General features: G+C 54.2%; 1 protein-coding gene across 2 annotated transcripts in view; it reads right to left on the bottom strand.

Moving 5' to 3' along the window:
• ACOT11 (acyl-CoA thioesterase 11) overlaps window positions 1–22,632 on the bottom strand; it is a 58,139-nt gene extending 35,507 nt beyond the window's left edge. Inside the window, exon 1 of one of the 2 annotated variants that reach the window (XM_058303524.2) lies at window positions 21,978–22,632. Coding sequence is in view for 1 of the 2 variants with exons in the window: in XM_004459591.3 (XP_004459648.2) it covers window positions 16,304–16,336 (33 nt within the window). In the remaining variant the exon portion in view is untranslated. Of the gene's footprint in view, window positions 1–16,303; window positions 16,497–21,977 lie in introns of those variants that run through there. The other variant, XM_004459591.3, reaches the window with a different exon arrangement.
• Window positions 22,633–23,218: the final 586 nt, after the last annotated feature.

The following is a 23,218-nucleotide window of genomic DNA, read 5'->3' on the forward strand; positions in this document are numbered from 1 at the left end:
CGTAAGGAGAGCCGCCCAGCGCAAAAGAAAGTACAGCCTGTCCAGGAATGGCGACATACACAGGGAGAGCTGACACAGCAAGATGACACAACAAAAAGAGACACAGATTCCCAGCGCTGCTAATAAGGATGGAAGCAGTCACAGAAGAACACACAGCAAATGGACACAGAGAGCAGACAACTCGGTGGGGGGGTGGATGGGAAGAGAAATAAATCTTTAAAAAGATTGAGAACAATCACACTTCCTTAGTTATTTTTTTTTTAATATGTGCTAGGGACTGTGGTAGTTGGATGTTGTTATTCCCATTTTACAAACTGGGAAACAGAGGCTTCACACACAAAATCACACAGCCAGTAAAGCCAGAGGTGGGTCTCGAACCCAAGTCTGTTTACATCAAAGGCTGGGCTGCTTGGCCGCTTTGCAGCTGTAACTGCTCCTCTCATCGTGATGGGCAGGATAGTTCTCCTGCCTCCCAGGCATTCGTTCAAGTCACAGGTCCTTTGGTACCCCTGACCCATGCTCACCAGGCTGAGACCCAAACCTGGGGCCTGGTCTCCCAGGAAGCTCCCCTCCCAGTCCACCCTCCCTCCCTCAGTGGTGATATCAGCACCTCCTTCCAGCTCCGTCCAGGGTCAAAGTACTTTCCCAAAGACTCCCAGTGGACTCTCAAGACCCAGCAGCCTGTGAGGGGGTGAGGCAGCCCCCTAGGGAGAAAACCAAGTGAGCTGAAGACTGTACTTTGTAAGTTCTCAGCTCTCCAGAGTGGGGCAAAACCTCATGATAAGCTAGATGCACCCCTCTCAGGTGCAGGAATACCAGCCACTAAGCCGCTGCGGTGGCTACCAGCATCAGCTTGCTCACTCCCAAAGCCAGGGGGCTCACTCCCTTCCCACACAGATCTTCCACTAGGGAGCAGGTCAGCCGGTCAGGGTCAGTTGGAGATTTTTCCATTCTCCCCCACCCTGCACCCAGCTGACAGCTGCCTGCCTGTGGCTTCCTCCCTCAGGGCTGCCTACCATCCCCCATCCATCCACACCAGCGGATTCCAGAAAGAGGCCAGAAGGGATTTAACACAGGTAGTCTAAGCCCAAGCGCAACTGCCCCTGCCCTCCCCGATGTGGGCCCTCAGGGAAGCCACTTTGATGATATCCAGCCCAGAACTCTCGCTCACTGGCAATCACCCCCTTGCTGGAGCCCCTGGCGACGGGGTGGACCATTCGGGAGCTGTGAAGAACAGGCTCAGTTTCTCTCATCAGCCCTTCACGCCCTCCCTGCCAGACAGCCAAGGCCGCTGCCTTTCTCTGCTGCTGGGTCACCATGGCAACAGGCGCCAGGCAATGGGCCCTGCTGTCCCACAAGCACCCCAGTTTACCTTGGAGCTGGGAACACCAATGTGGGTGCCACAAGTACATTCCAGGAGGGCAAGGGAGAAAGAGAGAAAAATAAGAGAAGAAGCAAGAGCAGAGAGGAGGCGAGCACGGTTACAGCGACGGGGGGGACAAAACAGAAAGAGAAAGGAAAAAAAAAAAAGAAAGAAGGGAGAGAGAAAGAGGGAGAAAACAGAAAAACCGTGAGGTCAGAGAGGGAGGGGTTAAGAACAGCGGCAGGTAGGGAGCAGAGCAGGTAAGAGAGACCCGCTGGCAAACACAGAGAAGAGGGAAGTCACAGAGGCAGGAAATAAGCCCCTTCTGGCCTCCCCGGCCACACATCCCTCAGGCCTGAGCTGCTCTCAGCCTCGGGAGTCTGGCTGCAGCTGGGACTTCCTGCCCCAGGAAGCTGGCGGCCCAGGGGGCCTCAGGCAGCCCTCCCAGGCCCAGCGCTCCTCCAGCCCCCCGCAGCCCCCTCCTGCTGAGGGATGGTGTCCTCGCCCTTGCTTCATCCTTCTCGGCCCCTCGGGCAGCAGTGCCAGGCTCAGAGACCCCGCCAGGGCCCTGGCCTTGCCAGGTCCTCTCATCCTCTTTCTTTCCACCTCACTCAGCTTCCCCTGGCACAATACACAGACTTGTTTTTTCCCCAAACGTTCAAGTAGCCATTGCTAAGCTGAGCGGAGTCCTGGCAGGAGGAGGAATTGTGATTTGATCCACTGAACTCATTCCCTCCCACACACGAGAAGTAGAACATGCCTCAAAACCAGGCCCGGAAAAGGCACAACACTTGAGGGGCTCTTCGGAGGCGTCGGACCTCTGAGCCCCAAGTCCCCAAGTCTAACCATAAGGAGATACAGAGCTGGGCCCGGCCTGGTGGCTGGCAGAGGCTGCGGAGCCAGCAGGTGCACCAGCAAGTCCCTGCTGGGCCGGTACTCTGCACCTGGGCTCCCCCGGGCCTCACGCCTTCTGGCTGCACAACGGCCTATACGTACCTGAGTATCTGACCTAGTGTGCACGCCCTCTCCAGCTCTCCCCCATACTCCCTACTCTGTCTCAGAGGAATAGGCGTCCACAAGTTAAGTTTGTTAAAGAAACAATGAGGGTGTTTCTTCCCAGGGGTTAGGCATCCGTCTACTACATGGGAGGTCCACGGTTCAAACCCCAGGCCTCCTTGACCCGTGTGGAGCTGGCCCATGCGCAGTGCTGATGCGCAAGGAGTGCCCTGCCACGCAGGGGTGTCCCCCACGTAGGGGAGCCCCAAGGGCAAGGAGTGCGCCCCGTAAGGAGAGCCGCCCAGCGCAAAAGAAAGTGCAGCCTGCCCAGGAATAGTGCCGCACACATGGAGAGCTGACACAACAAGATGAGGCAACAAAAAGAAACACAGATTCCCGTGCCACTGACAACAGAAGCGGACAAAGAAGATGCAGCAAATAGACACAGAGAACAGACAACCGGGGTGGGGGGAGGGGGAGGGGAAGGGGGGGAGAAATAAATAAATAAATATTTTAAAAAAAGAAACAATGAGCAGGGTGGGAAGAGAGAAGAAGGAACGCAACAGGAAGGCACAGAGGGCTGACAAGGGGGCAGCAATGCCCAATGGGCTCAGTGTCGGAGCCCTGGCCCTCCCTGTCTATCTGGATAACCCTAAGCCATTTTCTTAAGCTGCTCTGAACCTCACTTTCCACATCTCTAGAATGGGAATGATACTATAGTGAGGATTAAATGAGATTATATGTGTGAAGTATTGAGAACGGGACCTGAACCATAGAAAAAGGTCAGAAAGTGCCAGCTCCTCACGTTGTTAAAAAGCAGGGGCACTGTCACATGACACAGGAAATCGTCCTTGCCAGAAAGGTCCACATGGCCTGCACAAGCGTGCCCTGTGAGTGGCGAGGCAGCCTTCGCAGCACCCAGGCCAAGCCTGAGGACCAGGAGCCCAGCATCAGGTGGACAGGGAGAGCAGGGGGAAGCTCCCCACAGCAGTGGGGTCAGACGGCGCCCGTTAATCCTCATCTGCGCGACCACAGTCACTCTCCCTCCCAGCACTGTCACCTGAACACGCAAGCCGTCTACCACCAGGGCTTCATTTCCATCAAGAATCAAAGTGTGGAGAGGGTGGAGTCTATGACTCGCCGCTGCAGGCCTCCCACAGACGTCCACACGCAGTCTGGCAAACTGACTCAATGACAGCTGAGAAACATTATTTCCCATGTCCCTGAAAGGCTCAAGAGCCCTCATGAAGGCAGTGGACTCTTGGAATAGAAGGTGACATCCCTAGAGACCACTCGGGTTCACTGAGAACAAGGCATTCTAGGCGCAAGCGAAGAGGCCACTGGGGCAGGAACGACACAGACCCACAACCGTGTAAGTGCCCCATACTCGTGTTCAGCTGAGGCGGCGCTCGCGTGGAGAGCCACATATGTTCAGCATTGGATCGGATGGCTTGAAAGCAGCTATACCTGGTCATAGACATGCACCTGAAGGCTATAGCTATGGCCCCAAAGCAAGGAGAGGAAAACGAGCAAAATTCCTATCAGCCCTGCCTTTAAATTTTTCTGTGGCCGTCACTGTTTTAAGTATGTTGGAGGGGCTCTAGCTTAATGATTATTGATGCAAAAACAGCTTTACAACTTCATCTGTCCACCAACTCAACAGTGCCCACCCACCGTAGCCAATCGGTCGCCCAGTGACAGCTAAAGGCTTCATGATGGGGGAGGGGTGCGGGAGAAGGGATTGTATTTACCGCGGGAGTGACTCCCTGCGCCCGGCTGGGGCATCACAGACAGCAAGAGGCCCAGCCCTATGAAGAGGGTGAAGAGAAAGGAATAGGGAGTGGCTGATGACAGGGGACCAGGCCCCAAGAGGGACAGCCAGGAAGCCAGGCTGTGTGTAGACTGGGTGTCGAGCTTCTGGCTGCAAATCAGGGGGCTGGCTGGGTCAGAGGAAAGATGGAGTCTAGTAAGGTGTAAAACCAAGGACAGAGACAGGTGCACAAGTGAGGAAGAGGCTAATTCTGGCTGGGGATCAGTAGCAATCATTTTTAAATCTCCGACTCATTCCTTCGAGGTACTGTGGATACAGCATTGAACAAGACATAGTTTCTTCTCCTGTGGACAGACAATAAACTATTAAAGCAAAAAATAATTTGAGAGAGTGAAAGTGCTATTTAAAAAAATGGGGTAAAAAGAAAAAAAAATGGGGTTGATAAAGAAAGATGGGCAGGGAGGAGCTAATTTAGATTGGGTAATCAAGAAAGACTTCCTAGCCAAGACCTGAAGGACAAGGAGGAGTTGTGCAAGGCACTGTGGGTAGAGGTTTCTGGGCAGAAGGAAGAGAAAGTGCAGATTCCCCAGGAGAGGGCCAAGCGTGGGGTTTGGAGGAGCCAGATATCCGGGGTGGCCTGAGTGGCAATAGGAAAGGAGCATGGTAGGAAACGCAAACGGGAGTGGACAGAGCCATATCACCGAAGGTGCTATAGGTCCAGTAGAGAATGGATTTTACTCCAAGTGTGATGGGAAGCACTGTTCGCTCTTAGGGGGAGGGAAGTGATCTGATCTGTGCCTGAAGACCACTCTGCTGTTGAGTAGAGGTGGATGTCAGGATGAAAGAGAAGCAGTGGGGAGACTCCTCTGTGGGCTTCTGAAGTCCAGAGGGAAGACGCTGGCTTGGGTTGGGAGCAACAGTGGAGACCCAGAGGTGAACGGACCCAGGATGTGGTGGGAAAGTGCTGATGGAGTCACTGTGTGAAGACAGACAAAGGGAGGACCCGGGCTCTGAGTGAGTGGCTGGTGGGTGGTGGTACTATAGACTGAGTTGGGGTGAGGAAGACCAGAAGAGAAATAAATAGGGGATAGAATCAAGAATTTTTGAGATCCTATTAAATATTTAAAGTGAGATGTTGGGAAGCAGACTTGGCCCAGTGGATAGGGTGTCTATCTACCACATGGGAGGTCCGAGGTTCAAACCCCTGGCCTCCTTGACCCGTGTGGACCTGGCGCATGCGCAGTGCTGATGCATGCAAGGAGTGCCGTGCCTCGCAGGGGTGTCCCCCGCTGTAGGGGAGCCCTACGCGCAAGGAGCATGCCCCGTAAGGAGAGCAGCCCAGCACGAAAGGAAATGCAGCCTGCCCAGGAATGGCGCCACACACACGGAGAGCTGACGCAGCAAGATGATGCAACAAAAAGAGACACAGATTCCCATGCCACTGACAACAACAGAAGCGGACAAAGAAGAACTAGCAGCAAATGGACACAGAGAACAGACAACTGGGGGGTGGGGTGGGGAAGGGGAGAGAAATAAATAAATCTTTAAAAAATAATTTAAAAATTAAGTGAGATGTCAAAGATTGACGGAAAGTAGCTGGTGCTCCACTGATAGAGCATCTGCCTACCATATGGAGGGTCCAGGGTTCAATACCCAAGGCCTCCTGACCCATGCGGTGAGCTGGCCTACCCGCAGTGGTGCCACACACAAAAAGTGTGCCCTGCAAGGAGAGCCATCCCATGTGAAAAAAGCACAGCCCGCCCAGGAGTGTTACTGCACACACAGAGAGCTGATACAGCAAGATGACACAACCAAAAAAAGTGACAGTTTCCTGATGCCACATGACAAGAATATAAGCAGACACAGAAGAACACACAGCGAATGGATGCAGAGAGCAGACAATGGGTGGGGGAAAGGGGAGATAAATAAATTTTAAAAACTTAAAAAGAAGTGATTGAGGGGAACAGATGTAGCTCAAGTGGTTGAGCGCCTGCTTCCCATATACAAGGTCCCAAGTTTGATCCCCAGTACCCTAAAAAAAAAAAAACTAACTTTCATTGGGCAGCAAAATGTAGCTCAAGTAGTTGAGCACCTACTTCCCAAGTACAAGGTCCTGGGTTCAATCCCTGGAACCTCCTTAAAAAAAAAGAAGTGAGTGAACACTCAAGTTTGGAGCTCACTGGAGAGGAAGAGGGTATACCCAGCAAAATGAATGTATGAGGATATTTAAAATGCACAGGACTCCGCAATCTTGAGACTAGATCATGAGAAGCCTTGCAGCTTCCTCCCAAGCCTCTGGGAACCCTTGCTCTGGTGGAAGGCAGGAAATCTGACTGCCCTGAGATTGCCGTGCCAAAGAGGCCAGGTCTGGATGCTCTGATAGATGGTCTCAGCTAAGCCCAGCTTTCCAGTCATTCCCACCAAGGTGCCAGACACCAGTGAGGCCATCTTGGACCCCCAGCCAAGCCCACCTGCCAGCTGAATACCGCCAAGTAGCCTCCATCAATGTCACGTGGAGTAGAAGAACCACGCACCCAAAACCTGCCTAAATTTCAAACCCACAAAATTGCAAGTTATCATAAAATGGTTCTTTTAAGCCACTAAATTTGGGGGAAATTTGTTACACAGCCGCAGTAACTAGAAAAGACATCATCCAAGGAGAAAGCCTAGGCAGAGATGTGTACCCTCCAATATTTAGAGGTCAAGTGCGAAAGAAGGCTGAGTGAGGTGGGAGGAGCCCCAGGAGGGCGTGAATCTCCAGAAGAAAGGGACACCTGCTGGCTGGGATGCCACTGAGCCCTCGAGGCAGACAGAGAGAGGCCATGGCTGGATTTCACCACAGGAAGGGAGGGGAGGGTGTGGGGGAGAGGGAAGTCCAACTAGAGTGAATGAGGAAAAAGAAGAGCAAGATGGAAACGGAGAGCACAGAAAACCCTTCAGGGACTCTGTGGCGAGGGGAGCAAAGAAATGAGGTGGTACTTGGAAGGGAGCGTGGGCACAGGGAGGGGCTTTGTTTGCTTAGGGGCTGGGACATATTAGAGCTCATTGTCTGCTAATGGGACAGAGCCAATAGAAAGAGGTCCCACTGCACCACAGGGGGACAGGGGCTGCCAAAGACTTGTCCCCTCAGAAGCTCAAGGATCTCTCTTTAGAAATCTAGGGCTGTTGTTGGTCATGAACCCACTGTGTGCCAAGCTAGTACTGAGGGGCTCTTTAATTCTCCACTCCATTTTATTTTTTATTATTAGATTACTTTTATTTTTTTTGTCTTTCTTTATTTTTTTAATGTTACATTAAAAAAATATGAGGTCCCCATATACCCCCCACCCCCCTCACCCTACTCCTCCCCCATAACAACAACCTCCTCCATCATCATGAGACATTCATTGCACTTGGTGAATACATCTCTGAGCACCGCTGCACCTCATGGTCAATGGTCCACATCATAGCCCACACTCTCCCACAGTCCACCCAGTGGGCCATGGGAGGACATACAATGTCTGGTAACTGTCCCTGCAGCATCACCCAGGACAACTCCAACCCCCGAAAATGCCCCCATATCTCATCTCTTCCTCCTACTCCCTACCCCCAGCAGCCACCATGGCCACTTTCTCTACACCAATGCCACATTTTCTTCGATTGCTAATCATAATAGTTCATGAATAGAATATCAGTAAGTCCACTCTAATCCATACTCTATTCCTCCATCCTGTGGATCTTAGAATGGTTGTGTCCACTCCACATCTGTATCAAGAATTGCTGGATGCAATTCTCCTGCTTTCAATCGTAGGCACTCTTGGCTCCCTGGTGTGGTGGTTGACCTTCTTCACCTCCATGTTAGCTGAGTGGGGTAAGTCCAATAAACCAGAGTGTAGGGGTTGCAAGTCTGTTGAGGCTCAGGGCCTGGCTATCACATGGTCAGTCCAGAGATTCAGGTCCCCTGGGTATATATTAAACCCCAGCACCAACTACAGTTCTGGTAAAAGTAACAGAAGAGACTTGTGGACAAAGATCACATCTGAGTCCAGCTCCATCACACTGAAACACAAAATCCAAAGCAGGGCCAACTGACATGGCACTGAACTCCATCTGCCATGACCATAGAACCTGTGGGTCTCCGCAGCCCTCAGAAGAACCAATACCTGGGGTTGTATCTACTTTATCTGTCTCTGGGACTCTGCTCAGGTGTGCATAAGGGCAACCCCTCTGATAACCTCCCGGCTCTTTTTGGAGACTCATAGCCAAACAAACTCATTTGTCCTTTCCATTTCCTCCATTCCATTTTGGAGCAGGAATCTCCATCATTTTACAGGTGAGGAAGCGGAAACTCGGAAGGGGAACACGACTCACCCAAGGACACAGGGAAAATGGCAGAAGGAGGTAAGACTTGGGTTTTTCTGACTCCAGAGACTGGCTGAGGTGGTGCAGAGGGGATGATGGCTGTGAGGGGGTTCCGGGGACCCTGCCCATGGGACTTCTGAGACACAGCCTGGTGCTCCAGAGACCCTCCCAGCTCTCCTGCCTTCCAGGTGACACAAGAAGGAGCTGGCTGGGGAGGTGGTCTCTGACAGTCCATCCCACCTCATTCCACAGACCCCTGGGCTGTGGGAAACTCTGAGGTGAAGACCCCCCAGCCATCACCATCACCCTCACCCCTCCCCATCCAGGGGCCTAGCAGGCTCAGCAGGCCCCGCCCATCCTGCTTGCCCAGCTGAAAACCGGTTTCTGCGATGAAACACACCTTCTCTTAGCTCTGCCGCCCCGGAAGCTCACTTTTATCTTCAAAAGCAAGGGGGAAAAAAAAAAAAAGCAAGTGGAGGGTGGGGACGGTAAGCTCAGAACCCAGTTGGTCCTCAGGGGGGTGGTGGGTGCTAGGCAGGACCGCTGTGCTCCTCCCCTGGCCCTTCTTCTGGGGCACTACCTTTCCCACGTTCTCCAACGCTTCCCAAAGCCTGAAGGCACTCCATTCAATCTCTTACAGCTTGTCTTCTGTACACGCCAGCATGGCACTAACCAGCAGGCACAAAGCAGGCTCAAGTGACAGGAACCGTAATTACCCCATGTCTTCACGTTACAGAGAGGAAACTGAGGCTGGGAAAGGGGAAACCACTAGCTTGAGGTCACTGCAAGACCTTAGCCAGTCTTCTGACTCCAGAGCTCCCGTTTGTCCCTCCTGCCGCTCACTGGGGCAGTGAAGGGTGCCTGGGGAAGAAAGAAGCAGCCCTGGGTCTCTCCACACCCTCCGGAAGGGACCAGAAGCAAATGCAGACCCACCTGGTTCAACCTGGCCCTGCAGCGGTGCTGGAGGAGGCTAGGGAGGCCCAAGAGGCAGGCCTCTCCCCGACCTCTGACCAGCTATACCTGGAGATCAGACTACGCCTGGAGCCAGGCCACACCTGGGCTGGGCCACACCCCCAGGGCAGATCAGAGCCTGCTCTAAGAGGGCACAGGCAGGACAACCTGGAGGAGTGGAGCGACCGGATTCAGCACCAGCGCCCCAGGGGCACCCGGAAAGGCGGTCCTCCCGGCCCACAGAGGGCTGTCACCCAGCTTGCTGACTCACAGTTTCTGAACAATCAGACAAGGTAAAACATGTGCAAGCGCCTTGTAAGCTGGGACGTGTATACACACATGAGGAGCTAGCAAACTCTGAGACAGGAGCCCAGTTCCAAGCCCCTCTAGAGTCCCAGCACCTCATTATAATTTTTTGAGGTCCTATTAGGTAGCAGGCCTTTACATACATTATATTATGGCCTTATATCCATAGTCACATGTAATCCTCCCCAAACCCTGTGAGGTATGATTATTCCTCTTGCACAGAAAAGGGAACAGAGGCCTCAGTTATCTAAAGGACATATTTGCCCAAGGGCATCTTGTTAGTGGGTGAAGGAGCTGGGATTTCGCTTTTCTCACTACCAAAGCTCTTTCTATTCACTGGGCTGCCTCTCCAAAGTAGATGCTTAAAATTAATGTCCACTGACATTAATTAATTACTGTATAATTTGCTCAGGGCAAATTATTACTATTGAAGAAGTCCCAGGCAGTATCATATGGATAAGGCAGCCCAGGGGAGTCTCCTCAAGGGGTCACTGCCAAATGTTCTCACCATTTCCTTCGGGAACTGGCTCTTTCCCACTTCGCACATACACGTGCCTCTGCGTGGACCACGCGTCCCAACCTGGGAAGCGTTCGTGGCCAAGCTAACTCATGACCTCCTCCAGGAAGCCTGCCCTGACCCCTAGGCTGGTGTGGGGCCACCGCCGGGCCTCCCCGTCACAGCCTGGACCCATCATGCTGTCGTCATTGGCTTATGCATCTGTCTCTACACCAGCTGGGGGCACCTGAGGACAGGTCCAGTCTGAGTCATCCCCAAAGCTCCGGACTCAGGTCCTTTCCATCCCTGCCCTGATGCTACCTCTTACCGGCAAGGAAGCAGTTCCTGGGAAACAGCAGGGAGCATGCAGGCCTGCAGCCGGGGAGCTGGCAGAGGACCCAGCCAGCAGCACTGTCTGTCCCTGGAGCTGTTTGTCCCTGGAACCGCAGGACAGAGCAGGCACGAGGCGGAGGTGTCAGTTCCTTACCTCAGCCAGGTCGGCCCAGGACAAGGAGAAAGGAGTCACGGTGCCCGGGGCCCCTGCCAGGCTGACGCTAGGGCTCAGGGAGGACTCTGAAGTCTCTAACCAGCTCTGTGGCCTGGGCAAAGCCAGAATGCCTTGGTGCATCATGCCAGAGGCCTGGCTTCCCACCTGTCAAGCCAGAGGAACACCTGCAGGCTCGCAGGGCTGCCGGGAAGCTTGAACACACCTGGCACGTAGGAGGCACTCAACCAACAGCTTTTACCATCTCGCCCAACCCACCCGGCATGTTCGAACGACTGAGGAGAAAGGAGTCCAAATGAGAGGAGCAGGAGGGAACCAACATTGGCCATGCCTGATTACGTGCCAAGTTCTACATTCCTCCAACTTTTTTCTGCTTGCCAACAATCTGGCAAGATCTGCAGGAAAAGACCCAGCTCACAGATGAGGAAACTGAGGCCTACAGAGGCAAAGGGAGCTAGTGTCACTAAGCAGGTCTCTGGACTCTCCACTGACCTGCAGAGCGGGTGAGCAGCCTGTAGGGGAGGCACCAGGGAAGCCAACCCTGCCCCCTGCACCTGGACCAGGCATGGGTGAAGGGCAGCTGGCACAGCCTCCCGTAGACCCTGGTGGTGGGTGGAGGAGGCAGGGGCATTAGCTCACACAGCCTGGGACCCTGAATCTGCAGTCAGGTGCAAGGGCAAGCAGATAAGCCTCTCTGAGTATAAGGCCACTTTTGGGGTGCCCAGAGGCTCCAGACACCTCCCTGGTCAAGACAGGGCCTGGGAAAAGGCGTCCCTGCCTAGCAGGAAGGGGTCCCGAGCAGACCCAGCTCTGCTTCTCAAGCCAGCTGTACGAGCTCAGACCCGTGATCTCATTTTCCCTGCCTCGCCTGGAGCAGTTGCCGATCCTGCCCCTCACCTCCCTTCCGGGAGGAGTCAGGGGTGGTTGAGGGGGAGGCTGGGACCTTCCCGGTACTGGCTGTACAGAGGAGAGGAACGGTGATGACGTGTTTCCCTGGGCCGCTGAGCTCAGCGTGCCTGCCGGACCGCGCACCTCGGCACCAAGCCTGGGACCAGGGAGTCCCTGAGGAGCTCATGGTCTGGCGGGCAGGATAATATCACCCAGAGCATTCCAACCCCCAAAGATGACCCACAAGGCCTGGACCCCCAGCCAGCCTCATCTCCGCCTCTCCCGGCGTGCCGACCCTGCCCCCTTCAAGCCACACAGGCCTCCACTCCACTTCTGTATGCGCCAAGCTCCCACCACCTCCGGGCCTGCCATAAGCACAGTGCCCTGCCTCCTCCTCAGGCACCAGCTGTCACCTCCGCAGGTCTCTTCTGACCTCCCTCATTATTCTCCCACAGTCTCCTGCTCTCCTGGCGGCCTGAGCTTGAATCCCAGCAATGGGACCTTCAGCAAGTCGATGAACCAGTGTCTGTTTCATCTTTAAGAAGGGCAAAAAAACAGTACCCATGTCAGAGTTGTGAACTCACAAGGCATTTATTATTTTGTATTTTTATTTTTAATAAAGTATATTGTTTTATTAATATATAATTACTATCATTATTATTAACCCTATGATCATTACTATCACAAAATGTCCTTGTGTATTTATTTGGCTACCATTTCACTGCATCTCCCTCACTGGCTATCAGCCCCACAACAGCAGGGTCGTTTGCCAAGGTCTGCTCAGCACATGCCACCTGCTAATCAGTCGGCACCTGAGGAAGGAACGACTGAAACTGGTACAAAGCCTACAAAGTCCTGAGGAGACACTAATTAACTCTGGGGCAGGGCAGGATGGGGATTCAAAGGGGAAATGACGGCTGAGCAAGCCTGGTTTTGAAGAGTGAAGAAGAGTCCGCCAGACAAAACCAAGGGCACCTGCCCATGGCTGAGATTGGGGTTTGCACTTGGCTCCTGACCGGGCTGAAGCTAAGTGTTCAAACCTCACCTCTTCCTCCAGGAAGACTTTTGGGACCATCTCAGCCCTCTTTGGGCTCCCATTATCATTCATTCATTAGTTTTTGAGCTTCGATTCCATAACAGACATCATTTGATGTCTAAGGCCTCACCTCCTCTGCTACACAGCAAGGCTCCCGTGGGAGACCAGCCTCTGCCTTTCTCTGTCTGGACCAAGCTCAAGGTGGTACACAAACTCTTCACAAACGTCCAGCCCCCCCCCACATGTCAGGGTGGACAGGAACCTTAAGGAACACTCAGCACACCAAGGCACCTGGCCCAAGGTCACACGGTGAGTGATGGGGTGAAGGTAAGATTCTAATCCAGGAGCCACTGACCCCAGACCTTATGCCCTAAACCTCCCACCATCCCATGCTAGACCTCTAACAAGCTGTGCTCAGGCTCTGGGTGAAGGAGTAGGATCACAGCCGGGAGTCAAGCGGAGCAGTGTGTTCAACGGGGGTGCACGAGCATGTGCACAGGTGTTCACAGCTGCTTCTAATCTTATTCCAGCACAGGGCTTCTCGGGGGAACTGGGACAAACAGCCCCCTCACCCAGGGCTGACTGGACCTGCACCATAACCGGGGTTGAGCAGAAGGTCCCAGACTCCCCAGGTCCCTGGCAGCCCAGGAGGCTGGTAGAGACCTTAGATAGGGAAGGAGAAGCGGGTGCCACTGGACGAGGCGAGGGCTGAGGCAGGGCCACAGGTACCCTTCCAGCACCTCCAGACAGGCATTGGGCGCTCCTTTCCCGCCCCCCAGCTGGGTGGCAGCTCACTCACTTGTCCCATGCCAGGGGCACACCTGGTGATGGGAGAGAGCCAGACCGCCCAACTCCAAAAGCACTCTCTGCCTGGAATGCCCAGGACACTGAGAGGGCCCACACCTCTGGTGAGGAGAGGCTGTGGGTGAGCCGAGGCCCCCACCTGTTCCCAGTTTAACCTGGCTTTCTCCATTCCCCAGTGAAGAGGTTTGGAGTTTTGGTTTTTGGTTTGCTTGTTTTACATTAAAAACATCTTTGGTAGCAACCCAGAAAGACGTTTCCAAACCCTCCTGTGTTCCAGGGGAACTGTGGGAATTCAGGGGGGTCAAGGGAAGTCCAAGGAAGTCCTAGAGCCAAACGGTCTGAAGGTGGCACTCAAACCATGAGTGTTCTTAGCTGGGGGTCCCCTGTGCCACCTGGAGGGCCCAGCTGCCACACCCACACCTCCCCCCAGACTCGACAGGGCAGCAGGGAGCAGAATGGGCTCCGAGTCAGGACACAGGTGGGAAGCCCACTTCTGCTTCATCAGCTGAGCCTCGGGGTCCTTAAAAGCCCCAACTCTGGGGTCAGACTGTTCAAATTCAAATCCCAGTTCTGCCACTTCCTATTAGTGTGATCTCGGGCAAGACACTTAACCTCTCTGAGTCTGGATGTCCTCTCCTGGATATGGGGGTGATAACACTACCTACCTCGCAGAGAACTGAATGAGTCAGTAAGTGCAAAGAGCTTATTTATCCAGTGATAAAAAGGATTTCCTGCGTTATCATTGTAAAATGGTGATCATGACATTTCCCTCCCCCATTCCCTTGCACCTAATTACTAATGAGGATTAATGTAGAGCAAGAATAGGAAGAGTCACAAAGGATTGAATACAGCAGGGCTTAAGAGAAGACCAGGGCAGCTCCCACACACATACACACACACTGGAAGATGCTCTCTGCCCTGAGCTCAGGAAAAAGGAGCAAGGGGCCCTGTGGCTTGGAACCCACACATGGCTTCCAGAGAAGCTGCCTGTCCCCATTCATTCATTATGTATACTCTGGGGCTCTGGCCCATGACTAGCCCTGTGCTGGGTGCACAGACGGCAGCCTTGGGGAACTCAGGCTGGTGGGGGAGATAGCATGCAAGTTGACCACACAATTCAGTGTGATGACGTGCTAACACAGAGGCTCACAATGCAGTAAGAAATCTAGGAAGGCCTTCCAGAAGAGGCAGCCTCTGCGCTGAGATCTGAAGACTCAAGGAACTTTTCTGGGGGACATGTTAGTGGGGAGGTGGGTGGGTAAGAATAATTCTTAGGTAGAGTAGGCACCACAGCACTGAGAAGAGAACAAAGATGCTACACCCAGCAGTGGCAAGCAGTTCAGGATGACTGTCACAGAGAATGCCGAGAATCCCCCAAAGGGGGGGACCGTGGAGAATAAGGGGGGAAGAGACAGGGGCCAGATTACCAAGACCCTTCTTTTAAAATCAAGTGAGGGCAGCGGACTTGGCCCAGTGGTTAGGGCGTCCGTCTACCACACGGGAGGTCCGCGGTTCAAACCCCGGGCCTCCTTGACCCGTGTGGAGCTGGCCCATGCGCAGTGCTGATGCGCGCAAGGAGTGCCATGCCACGCAGGAGTGTCCCCACATAGGGGAGCCCCACGCGCAAGGAGTGCCGTGCCACATGGGGGTGTCACCCGCGTAGGGGAGCCCCATGCGCAAGGAGTGCACCCCATAAGGAGAGCGCCCAGTGCAAAAGAAAGTGCAGCCTGCCCAGAAATGGTGCTGCACACACAGAGAGCTGACACAACAAGATGACACACACACAAAAAAAAAGAAACACAGATTCCCGTGCCACTGACAACAACAGAGCGGACAAAGAAGACTCAGCAAATAGACACAGAGAACAGACAACCGGGGTGGGGGTAGGGGAATAAATAAATAAATAAATCTTTTTTTAAAAAATCAAGTGAGGAACATGAATGTCATACTGAAGGCAGCAGTCTGAGCAGGTGCGGAATAATCACATTTACCTTTTAGAGTCATCCCTCCAATATGGGTTGCAGGGAGTTGGACCTGGGACAGGGGAACCAGGGCTGGGCAAGGACGCTGAGGTCTGGGCTGAGTGGTGGCCGTGTGGGTGGAGGGGAGGAGGTGGATAAGAGATGTGTGGGCCTCTGCCCCTTTGAAAAGGGCTTTTTCCTGACAACATCTTCAGAGGACAACCACACAACACCCAGCTTGACTTCAGTGTCTCTCCTAAACCATCCTCCATTTACCAGGAGATCGGTGGCCCCACCAGGCACCACTGAGCACTTAGGTCTGTTTGTGTCTCAGCATCTAATCTCTGCTCCAAATTCCCTGGGAAGAGATTCAGGGAAAAGTTCTCAGTGAGGTCACCTTGCAGAGTCCTTCCCACAGCCCTCCCTAGGTCCCGTGCCTGCTCTCCCGGGAGGTTACGGACCCCAACAACCCCACACCTCCCCCGGTCTCATCAACCACTCACATGCACACACCTCACCCTATAACTTCACAGCCCCAAGCGCTGAATCCTGAGAGTTAAAAGCACAACCGACCATGGAATGTGATGTCCTGTCCCGCACAGAGCTCTGTGGAGAGAAACACAGCCCCCCAGAAGAGAAGACCAGGGCCAAGAGCTTGCTGAAGATGCTTCCATCCCCCTAGCCAAAAGCCTTCAGGGGATCCAGCAGCCCTGCTTGTCATAAACCAACTGGGGACTTCTGCTATTTCTCCCTCTGGAGAGAGCTAGAAGTGGCCCAGGCAAAGGGAGAGAGAAGATGCAGGACTCCTTGACTTAAAACGGAAACTTCAGTCCTCTTTCGGGGTCCCCCTCCTTCATCCCCTCCTCTGCCTCCCACCCTCCATACCCTTCGCAGGTGGTTTCCGACATTCTGGATCATTGCGGCGGAGTCCCCGCGAGCTGTGCCGGCGCTGTTAGCGGGAAGCAGCCCTGTCTGGAGAGACTCTGGTCACCTGAGCAACAGCCGCTCGGGCTCCAGCTCCAAATGAGGCGCGTCTGCCGCTGCGGCTCCTCCTCCGAGCTCCCGCCCGTCCTGAGCCCTGCTGTTATCACTGACTGCCCTCTGCCCCCCTTCTCCTGTGCCCCGCTCGGTGGAAAGAAGAGAGGCTGCCAGCTGGGCCACCGCCACGCCAGGGTGCCCTGCGCCTGCCCACTGGGCACCCAGCCGGACAGTCACTCACCTCCCGACAGGCAAACCCCAGTCACCCCCATTTCCAGCCCCCACCATCCTCCCCACGGGACCTCTTGGCTCTAAGGCCACTCCCAGGGGCAAGGAGTGGGTGGCTTCAGCTCCCCAGCCCCAGCCAGTCAGCCTGGCAAAATGGGCACCAGGTTTCTATCTGTCCACAAGGGATCAGGCCAGAAAGTGGCAGGAGGCCAGGGAGCTGCCAGCAGCCTCCAGAGAGATCTTCACCCTTGGAAGTGCCACACTCCTGCTCCACTGCTCCCAGGCTGCTGGCACCCAGCAGCAGCTGGCTAAAGGCAGGGCACGCCCCCTCACTTTCTTAAAATAGGCTGTGTGACTTTTCTAAAAGTGGCAGCAAATTCTACCTGACGTCTACACAGCTCAGGCCCTGGGCACCTGCCACAGCCCTCTGTAGCCACCACTGACAGAGAGAACAGCAGGATTTGCCCTTCCCCTTCTCATTTCCACAAGGGGCTGGATGAGGAGATCTGACACTCACCCTGGATGTCTCATAACAGGACAGTAAAGTGCTTAGTGGCGGGGGGCAAGAAACTCAGGCCAGAGATGCTGGGATGGGCAAGTGGATCAGGAATGATAACTGAGCACCTCCCATGTGCTGCCTGGCAGTGGTCACCGTTCCCGCCTCACTGAGAAGGGGAGGGCTGGTGACTTGCCCCAGGTGGCACAGCAAGCGAGTGGCAGAGTTGTGCTGCAGCAGAGGTCAGCCTGATTCTGAGGCCTCTGCCCTTTCCTCAGCACCCCATGGCTCATTCTCCAGGTAGCTAATAAATGTCTCCTCCCGGGCATGTGCAAAGAGACCTGGATTCGGGGTCTGGTTCTCACCCATGTGCCCTGGGACTTTGGCCAAGTCCTCTCCTCTCTCTGGGCATCCCTGCTCCAAAGATCCTAATGCCCAACGCTGTGAGCTCACTCCTGGCCCTCAAGATGCTCATGGTCTGACTAGCTGCTCAGTGTCCACAAGTGAGAAAGTTAACCGACACCTTAAACACTTGGAAGATGACCCAAGGACTGGAACAACCCAGGAGACCTCCTGGATTGGCCTGAAGATTGAGTGGGTTTGGGTAGGCTAAAAAGAGGGGTGAGGCGGAAGGCCTAACAGGATCAGAACAAGATGTTGGCACAGGCAGTGGGAGCCTCAGCTTGTAGGAAAAGCCTTCGACCCTGTTGTGGAGGGCCTCAAATGCTAGGCAAGCGGGTCAGGCATGAGAATGAAGAACATGCTCAGTGTCACGAGACACCCCTAGACTGGTGAGGAAACCAGCCTAGAGAGAAGGCAGCTCATTCTACTGGATCCTCGAGATCACTCTGGCCAGCAGGCAGCCAGGGGCAATTGCACTATGCAGATGAGGGAATGGGCAAGTCACCGGGCCCCCTATCCGACCCACTCTCCATAGAACCATAATGTCTCGGGCCCCAGATTGACTAGTCCAGTCCTCCCACTTTACAGATCGAGAAATTGAGGCCCAGGGATGGGAAGTGAGTCACACAAGGTTGTACAACGAGGAAGTTGTCCAGCACCTGACCTCAAGTCCATGGCTCTGTCCACCCCACCCCACAATAAGGCAGAAGACACAGAGGCTTCCACGAGGCTTATGAGAGGACTTCCATGAAGGCTGAATCAACCTTCCTGTCAAGAGCAAGCAATGGAGGGCTAGTCCTTTCTGACCACAAAGGGCTCTCCCCTACCCGTGCTATGTCTTACGGCACTGACTCCTGGGTCACTTCAGAAGTGAAGGAGTATAGTTTGTACTCCAAGGGATACTTTCATGGGTGGCCTCCCCTTTCCAATTTCCCTGGGAACCCCCGAAGGCTGGGACCACAACTTGCTCACCTTGGGGCCCCCACCTGCCCAGGGCCCTGAACGCACAAAGCATGAAACACACCTGGATGAATCATAATCCTAGAATGGCAGATGAAGAAGAGGTATTAAGGATCGCTGGGTCTGTGGTTGTCAAAATACAGATTGCTGGACCCCATCCTCAGAATTTTTCATTCCATGGATCTGAGCCCAAGAATTTGCATTTCTAACAAACTTTAAGAACCACTGAACTAGGGCAGATCTCCCATTTACAGCTGGGGAGAATGAGGTGCAGAGATTTTAAAGACAGCATCGTCATCATCATCGTCATCATCGGTGTCATTACAACTACCATTTATTGAGCCTTTCTCACCTTCCCAGCACCTTGTAAGCACTACCAGCTTTGGGCCTCACAACAGCCCTAAGAGGAGGGTACTATGATGATTAGCCCCCTACAGATGAGAAAACAGAGGCAAAGAGTATTGGATCATTTGTCCAAAGTCACACAGGAGGGGTTAGCCACTTTGGACTTTGGATCAAAGTCCACAAGTTCAACCACCAATCTATACAGCCTGCTTACAGCTTGTGCTGACTAGCCAAGAAGCAAGGCTCCAACTTCTCCAGAATCTAGCAAGCTCGCTCTCCGTGGGGGATGGGCTGGTGATGGCCTCAGTCCAAAGGCCCAGCCTTCACTCACCCTGGCCTCTGGGGAGCTCCATGACTAGAGAAAGCATGCTCTTAGGCCCTGTGAACAGGACAGATTTTCTCCCACAAACCTTTCTTTTCCCACATTACTTCCTTTCTCATCTGGCCCCACTGACCAGGTCTTCCTGGCTGAAAGATAAATGTCTGAGTTCATTCTTCAGGCCCATATCCCAATTCTACCCCCAGTGACGAAATGCAATGAAATAATCTCCATGAATATCCCATCATGATATGAGTTGTCACTGTCAGACATGGGTTCTTCTCCCCCATTAGACTGGGAGCTCACAAGGACAAGGACCTCATCTGAGTCCCCAGCCGAGGGCCTGCTCAGACAGAGCAGAGGCTCAGTGACTGATGAGTGAATAAATGAATGAATGGATAGAGGGGCAAATGAGGGAATGAATGAATGAATAAATGAATGAATGAATACCAAAACTCCCAGGAATTTCCTCTGCTGAGCCTTCTAGCCTTCCCAGATAGGACCACAGACCCTTTGGCAAGAGACCTCTGACATCCACTCCAAGCCCCACTTTCAGCACTGTCCTAGCTGGAACCTTCCACAGGCCAAAACCCACAGCAGAAACCCTCCCCAGCATCATCCCAGCAACCACTTCAGAACTGGACAGCTCACCCCGTCCAAGACTGACGTGACAATAAATGTGCCACGATGATGGAAGAGGTCGTTGATGTGTGAGGAATGGGGTGAGGGAGGTAGGGGGTAAATGGGGACTTCATATTTTTTAATGTAACATTTAAAAGAAAATAAAGAAGAAACAACAACAACAACAAAAACACAAAACTCTAAGTACTAGGTGGGTCTTGTCATCACCCCATGATCTCTACCCACAGTCCTGGTTCAGGGTCACCAGACAAAGATGCTTCCCTGGCCAGTGACAGCCAGCAGAGATGTGAAAGCACATGCCCTGTCCTCCACCTGGCCCTGGCCTCCCTGTCCAGACTTATTTCTTCTAATCCTTTCAAGCTGTGCATGAACTTACTATCGTTCCCGCACACACCTGGGGTTTCTTTTTTTCCTGCTGTTCCCTCCATCTTGATGCCCTTCCAATTACTCTACATCCAAACTTATAGTCACTCTACTTCTAAACCAGGCCCACTTCAAATGCCACAACCTCCAGGAAGTCTTCGTGATGCATCCAGTGGAAATTACATTCTCTTCCTCTGTACCCCCACACACACACATGCACACACACACCAAACACACACACTATTCACAGACCCTCATTTCACCCTCAGAGATCCTTCTCTTAAGTTGTGATTTGTACTAATTTCTCCTTTTGACTTTGAGCAACCTGGCAGCAGGGAAGGGGTTGCTTCATCAGAGTATCCTGCCTCCTTCCCACCCTGTACTCCGGCCTTGAACAGTAAGTGCTCAATCAATGTCCAGAGAATGAATGAATGAGTAATTGAATGCAAAAGAACAATGGAATATGTGAGTGAGTGAACTGAAGTAAATGCATGTGTAAATGAAAGAGCAAATGAATGAATGAACACAAGAATATTGTGATCGGCGGCGGACTTGGTCCAGTGGTTAGGGCACCTGTCTACCACATGGGAGGTTCGCGGTTCAAACCTGGGGCCTCCTTGACCCGTGTGCAGCTGGCCCATGCGCAGTGCTGATGCGTGCAAGGAGTGCTGTGCCATGCAGGGGTGTCCCTGCGTAGGGGAGCCCCACGCGCAAGGAGTGCGCCCCGTAAGGAGAGCCACCCAGTGCGAAAGAAAGTGCAGCCTGCCCAGGAATGGTGCCACACACACAGGGAACTGACGCAGCAAGATGACGCAACAAAAAAAAACACAGATTTCCGTGCAGCTGACAACAACAGAAGCGGACAAAGAAGATGCAGCAAATAGACACAGAGAACAGACAATGGGGGGGAGGGGTAAATAAATAAATAAATAAATCTTAAAAAAAAAAAAGAATGTTGTCATCCCCTCCTGTTCTCCAAGCTGAAGATTCCCAGTTCTCCCTCTGGGTATAGCAGGGCAGAATAAAGGAAGTTGTGGGATAAAATGGAGGGATATGAAATTGGGGGGGGGGGTACAAAGGAAGAGGATAATGATACCAGGAGGAGAGGAAGTGAGGGGGCTTCGACACTGCTTCAAAGCCAGGCCCCCCTCAGAATCACAGTCCTTTGTGGAGGAAAAGCTGGAGGTAAGGAGAGCATTAAGACAGTTAAGTGGTCCAGGGAAAGAAGACACAGCTTGGAGGTGATGAAGAGAATGCCAACAAGTCATGGAAACCAGATTTGGGATGGAAGAGCAGAGTCCAGGACCTGTCCGGCCCTACCTGCTCCAGCTCCAGCTCCAGCTCCCCCTGGAACCCTCTGGCTAGCCCAGCCGCTGAGGGTATGGACCCAGCCTGACTTCCTGGGTCCTCGATGCCTGGATTTGGCCCTTGCCCAGAGTTGCCCATGACACAGGCCAGTGTTTCCCCTCCCGGCGCCACCCCAGTGAGTCAGCTCTCGCCCCACCCTCTGGACTCCGGGTCTTGTGCCCCTGAGTCCTCCCCAGGGCCAGCTCTGCTGCCCGCTGGGTGTCCCCAGTCCTTCCTCTATTCTAGCGAGACGCCCGCCCATCCCATACGGAGTCCCACGACGCTTCCTGCCCCAGGCTGCCCAAGCAAGAGTGCGCCGGGCACCAGGCTGGCCCTGCCTGGGACACAGCTCCGGAGCAGGGGTAGATCGGCCCGGGGCTGAGGAGAAGCTCAGAATCGGAGGGTCCCCAGGACCTTCCCGGGATCCCCTTCCGGGATAGGAAGGTGGGGGAGGGGCCGGCGGGCGACGGGGGTCTTACCCAAAAGCTTGCGGAGTCAAGGAGTGGGGAGCCTGGCGGGACGTCAGAGAAGCGAGTCCAGGGGGAGAGGGTCAGAAACAGGCACCCGAGGTCCGCAGCAGAGCCTGGTGGGGAGGCTGCCGGCAGGCTGGAGGGAGGCGCGGAAGAGCCGGCGGGGGAGAGGCGACCGCGGGGCGGCCCCGGGCGAGCTCCTGGACGAGCTCCTGGACGAGCCTGGTTCCCTCCCCTCCCTGGCGCGGATGGAACGGCCGCGCCTGCCGAGCCAGCAGGTCCCCCACGTGCGGGCCACCCGGAGAGGGGGCAACCCGCGCGCTGGGCAAAGGCGGAAACGCCCGCGGCCGGTCCCCGCCAGGCGGGAGGTGGAGGGCGGGGGCCCCGCGCGCTGGGCTCGAACCCGCGCTCCCTGCTCGGGCTAAACCAGCCCCTTCTAGTTTTCCAAAGTATTTCTGCACACCTTTATTGAGCACCTACTATGTGCCAACCGCTGGGGGTAGCGTTCTGAGTAGGGCATACCGTCCTTGCCCTGCGGGTATTGATTTAAAAAAAGAAAGAAAGAAAGAAAACGGACTGCTCCGTAAAGCACACGAAAAAGGAACGCGGTCATGACCCCCTCCGAGAGAACCCCAGTTCGCATCTCCGGGTTCGCGCAGGCACTGACGGGGAGATGGAGGCGCCCCTCCCGCACCATCCGTGTGCATATGCGTGTAACATAGTATGATACGAAACGTGACCTGCGAGACGGTCGGAGGCACAGAGGAGCCGCCCAGGAAGACGCTGCGTCAGCGTTCCCGTCTGGGATGCAGGTACACCTGGCAAACTGAAGGACGGGGACTGAAAGAAGCCACATGCTCCCAGCGGGGTCTGGCAGGAGGATCCAGGCGTTAGTTGTTCAAGGCGCCCCAAGGAGGCAGGGACTTGAAACTCACCCTGCCCGGGCCACTCTGGAGAGAAGAGGACAGTGCAAACAAAGGGAGCTGCCTTGCTGAGTCGGCCACCCTGGGGCCCAAGCCGTCTTCCTGTGGGGCCCCCTGGTGGTGCAACAAAGCTGGGGGCTTTCACCCAGGCGCGTCACGCCGCCAAGCCGTCGGAGCAGCGCAAGGGCGAGCGCTGCAGAGGTAGGAGTTGTGAACTTCCCAGGTGCGGGGCTTTGGCAGCAGCCTGGATAGACACAGGCACATTTCTAACTCAGCTGGCATTAACGGTGGAGCCTCAGCGCAGCAGAAGCCCAGGTGTCAGCAAGA

This window comes from Dasypus novemcinctus, chromosome 9 (genome assembly GCF_030445035.2).
Source record: "Dasypus novemcinctus isolate mDasNov1 chromosome 9, mDasNov1.1.hap2, whole genome shotgun sequence".
In the NCBI taxonomy this organism is placed as follows: Eukaryota; Metazoa; Chordata; class Mammalia; order Cingulata; family Dasypodidae; genus Dasypus; species Dasypus novemcinctus.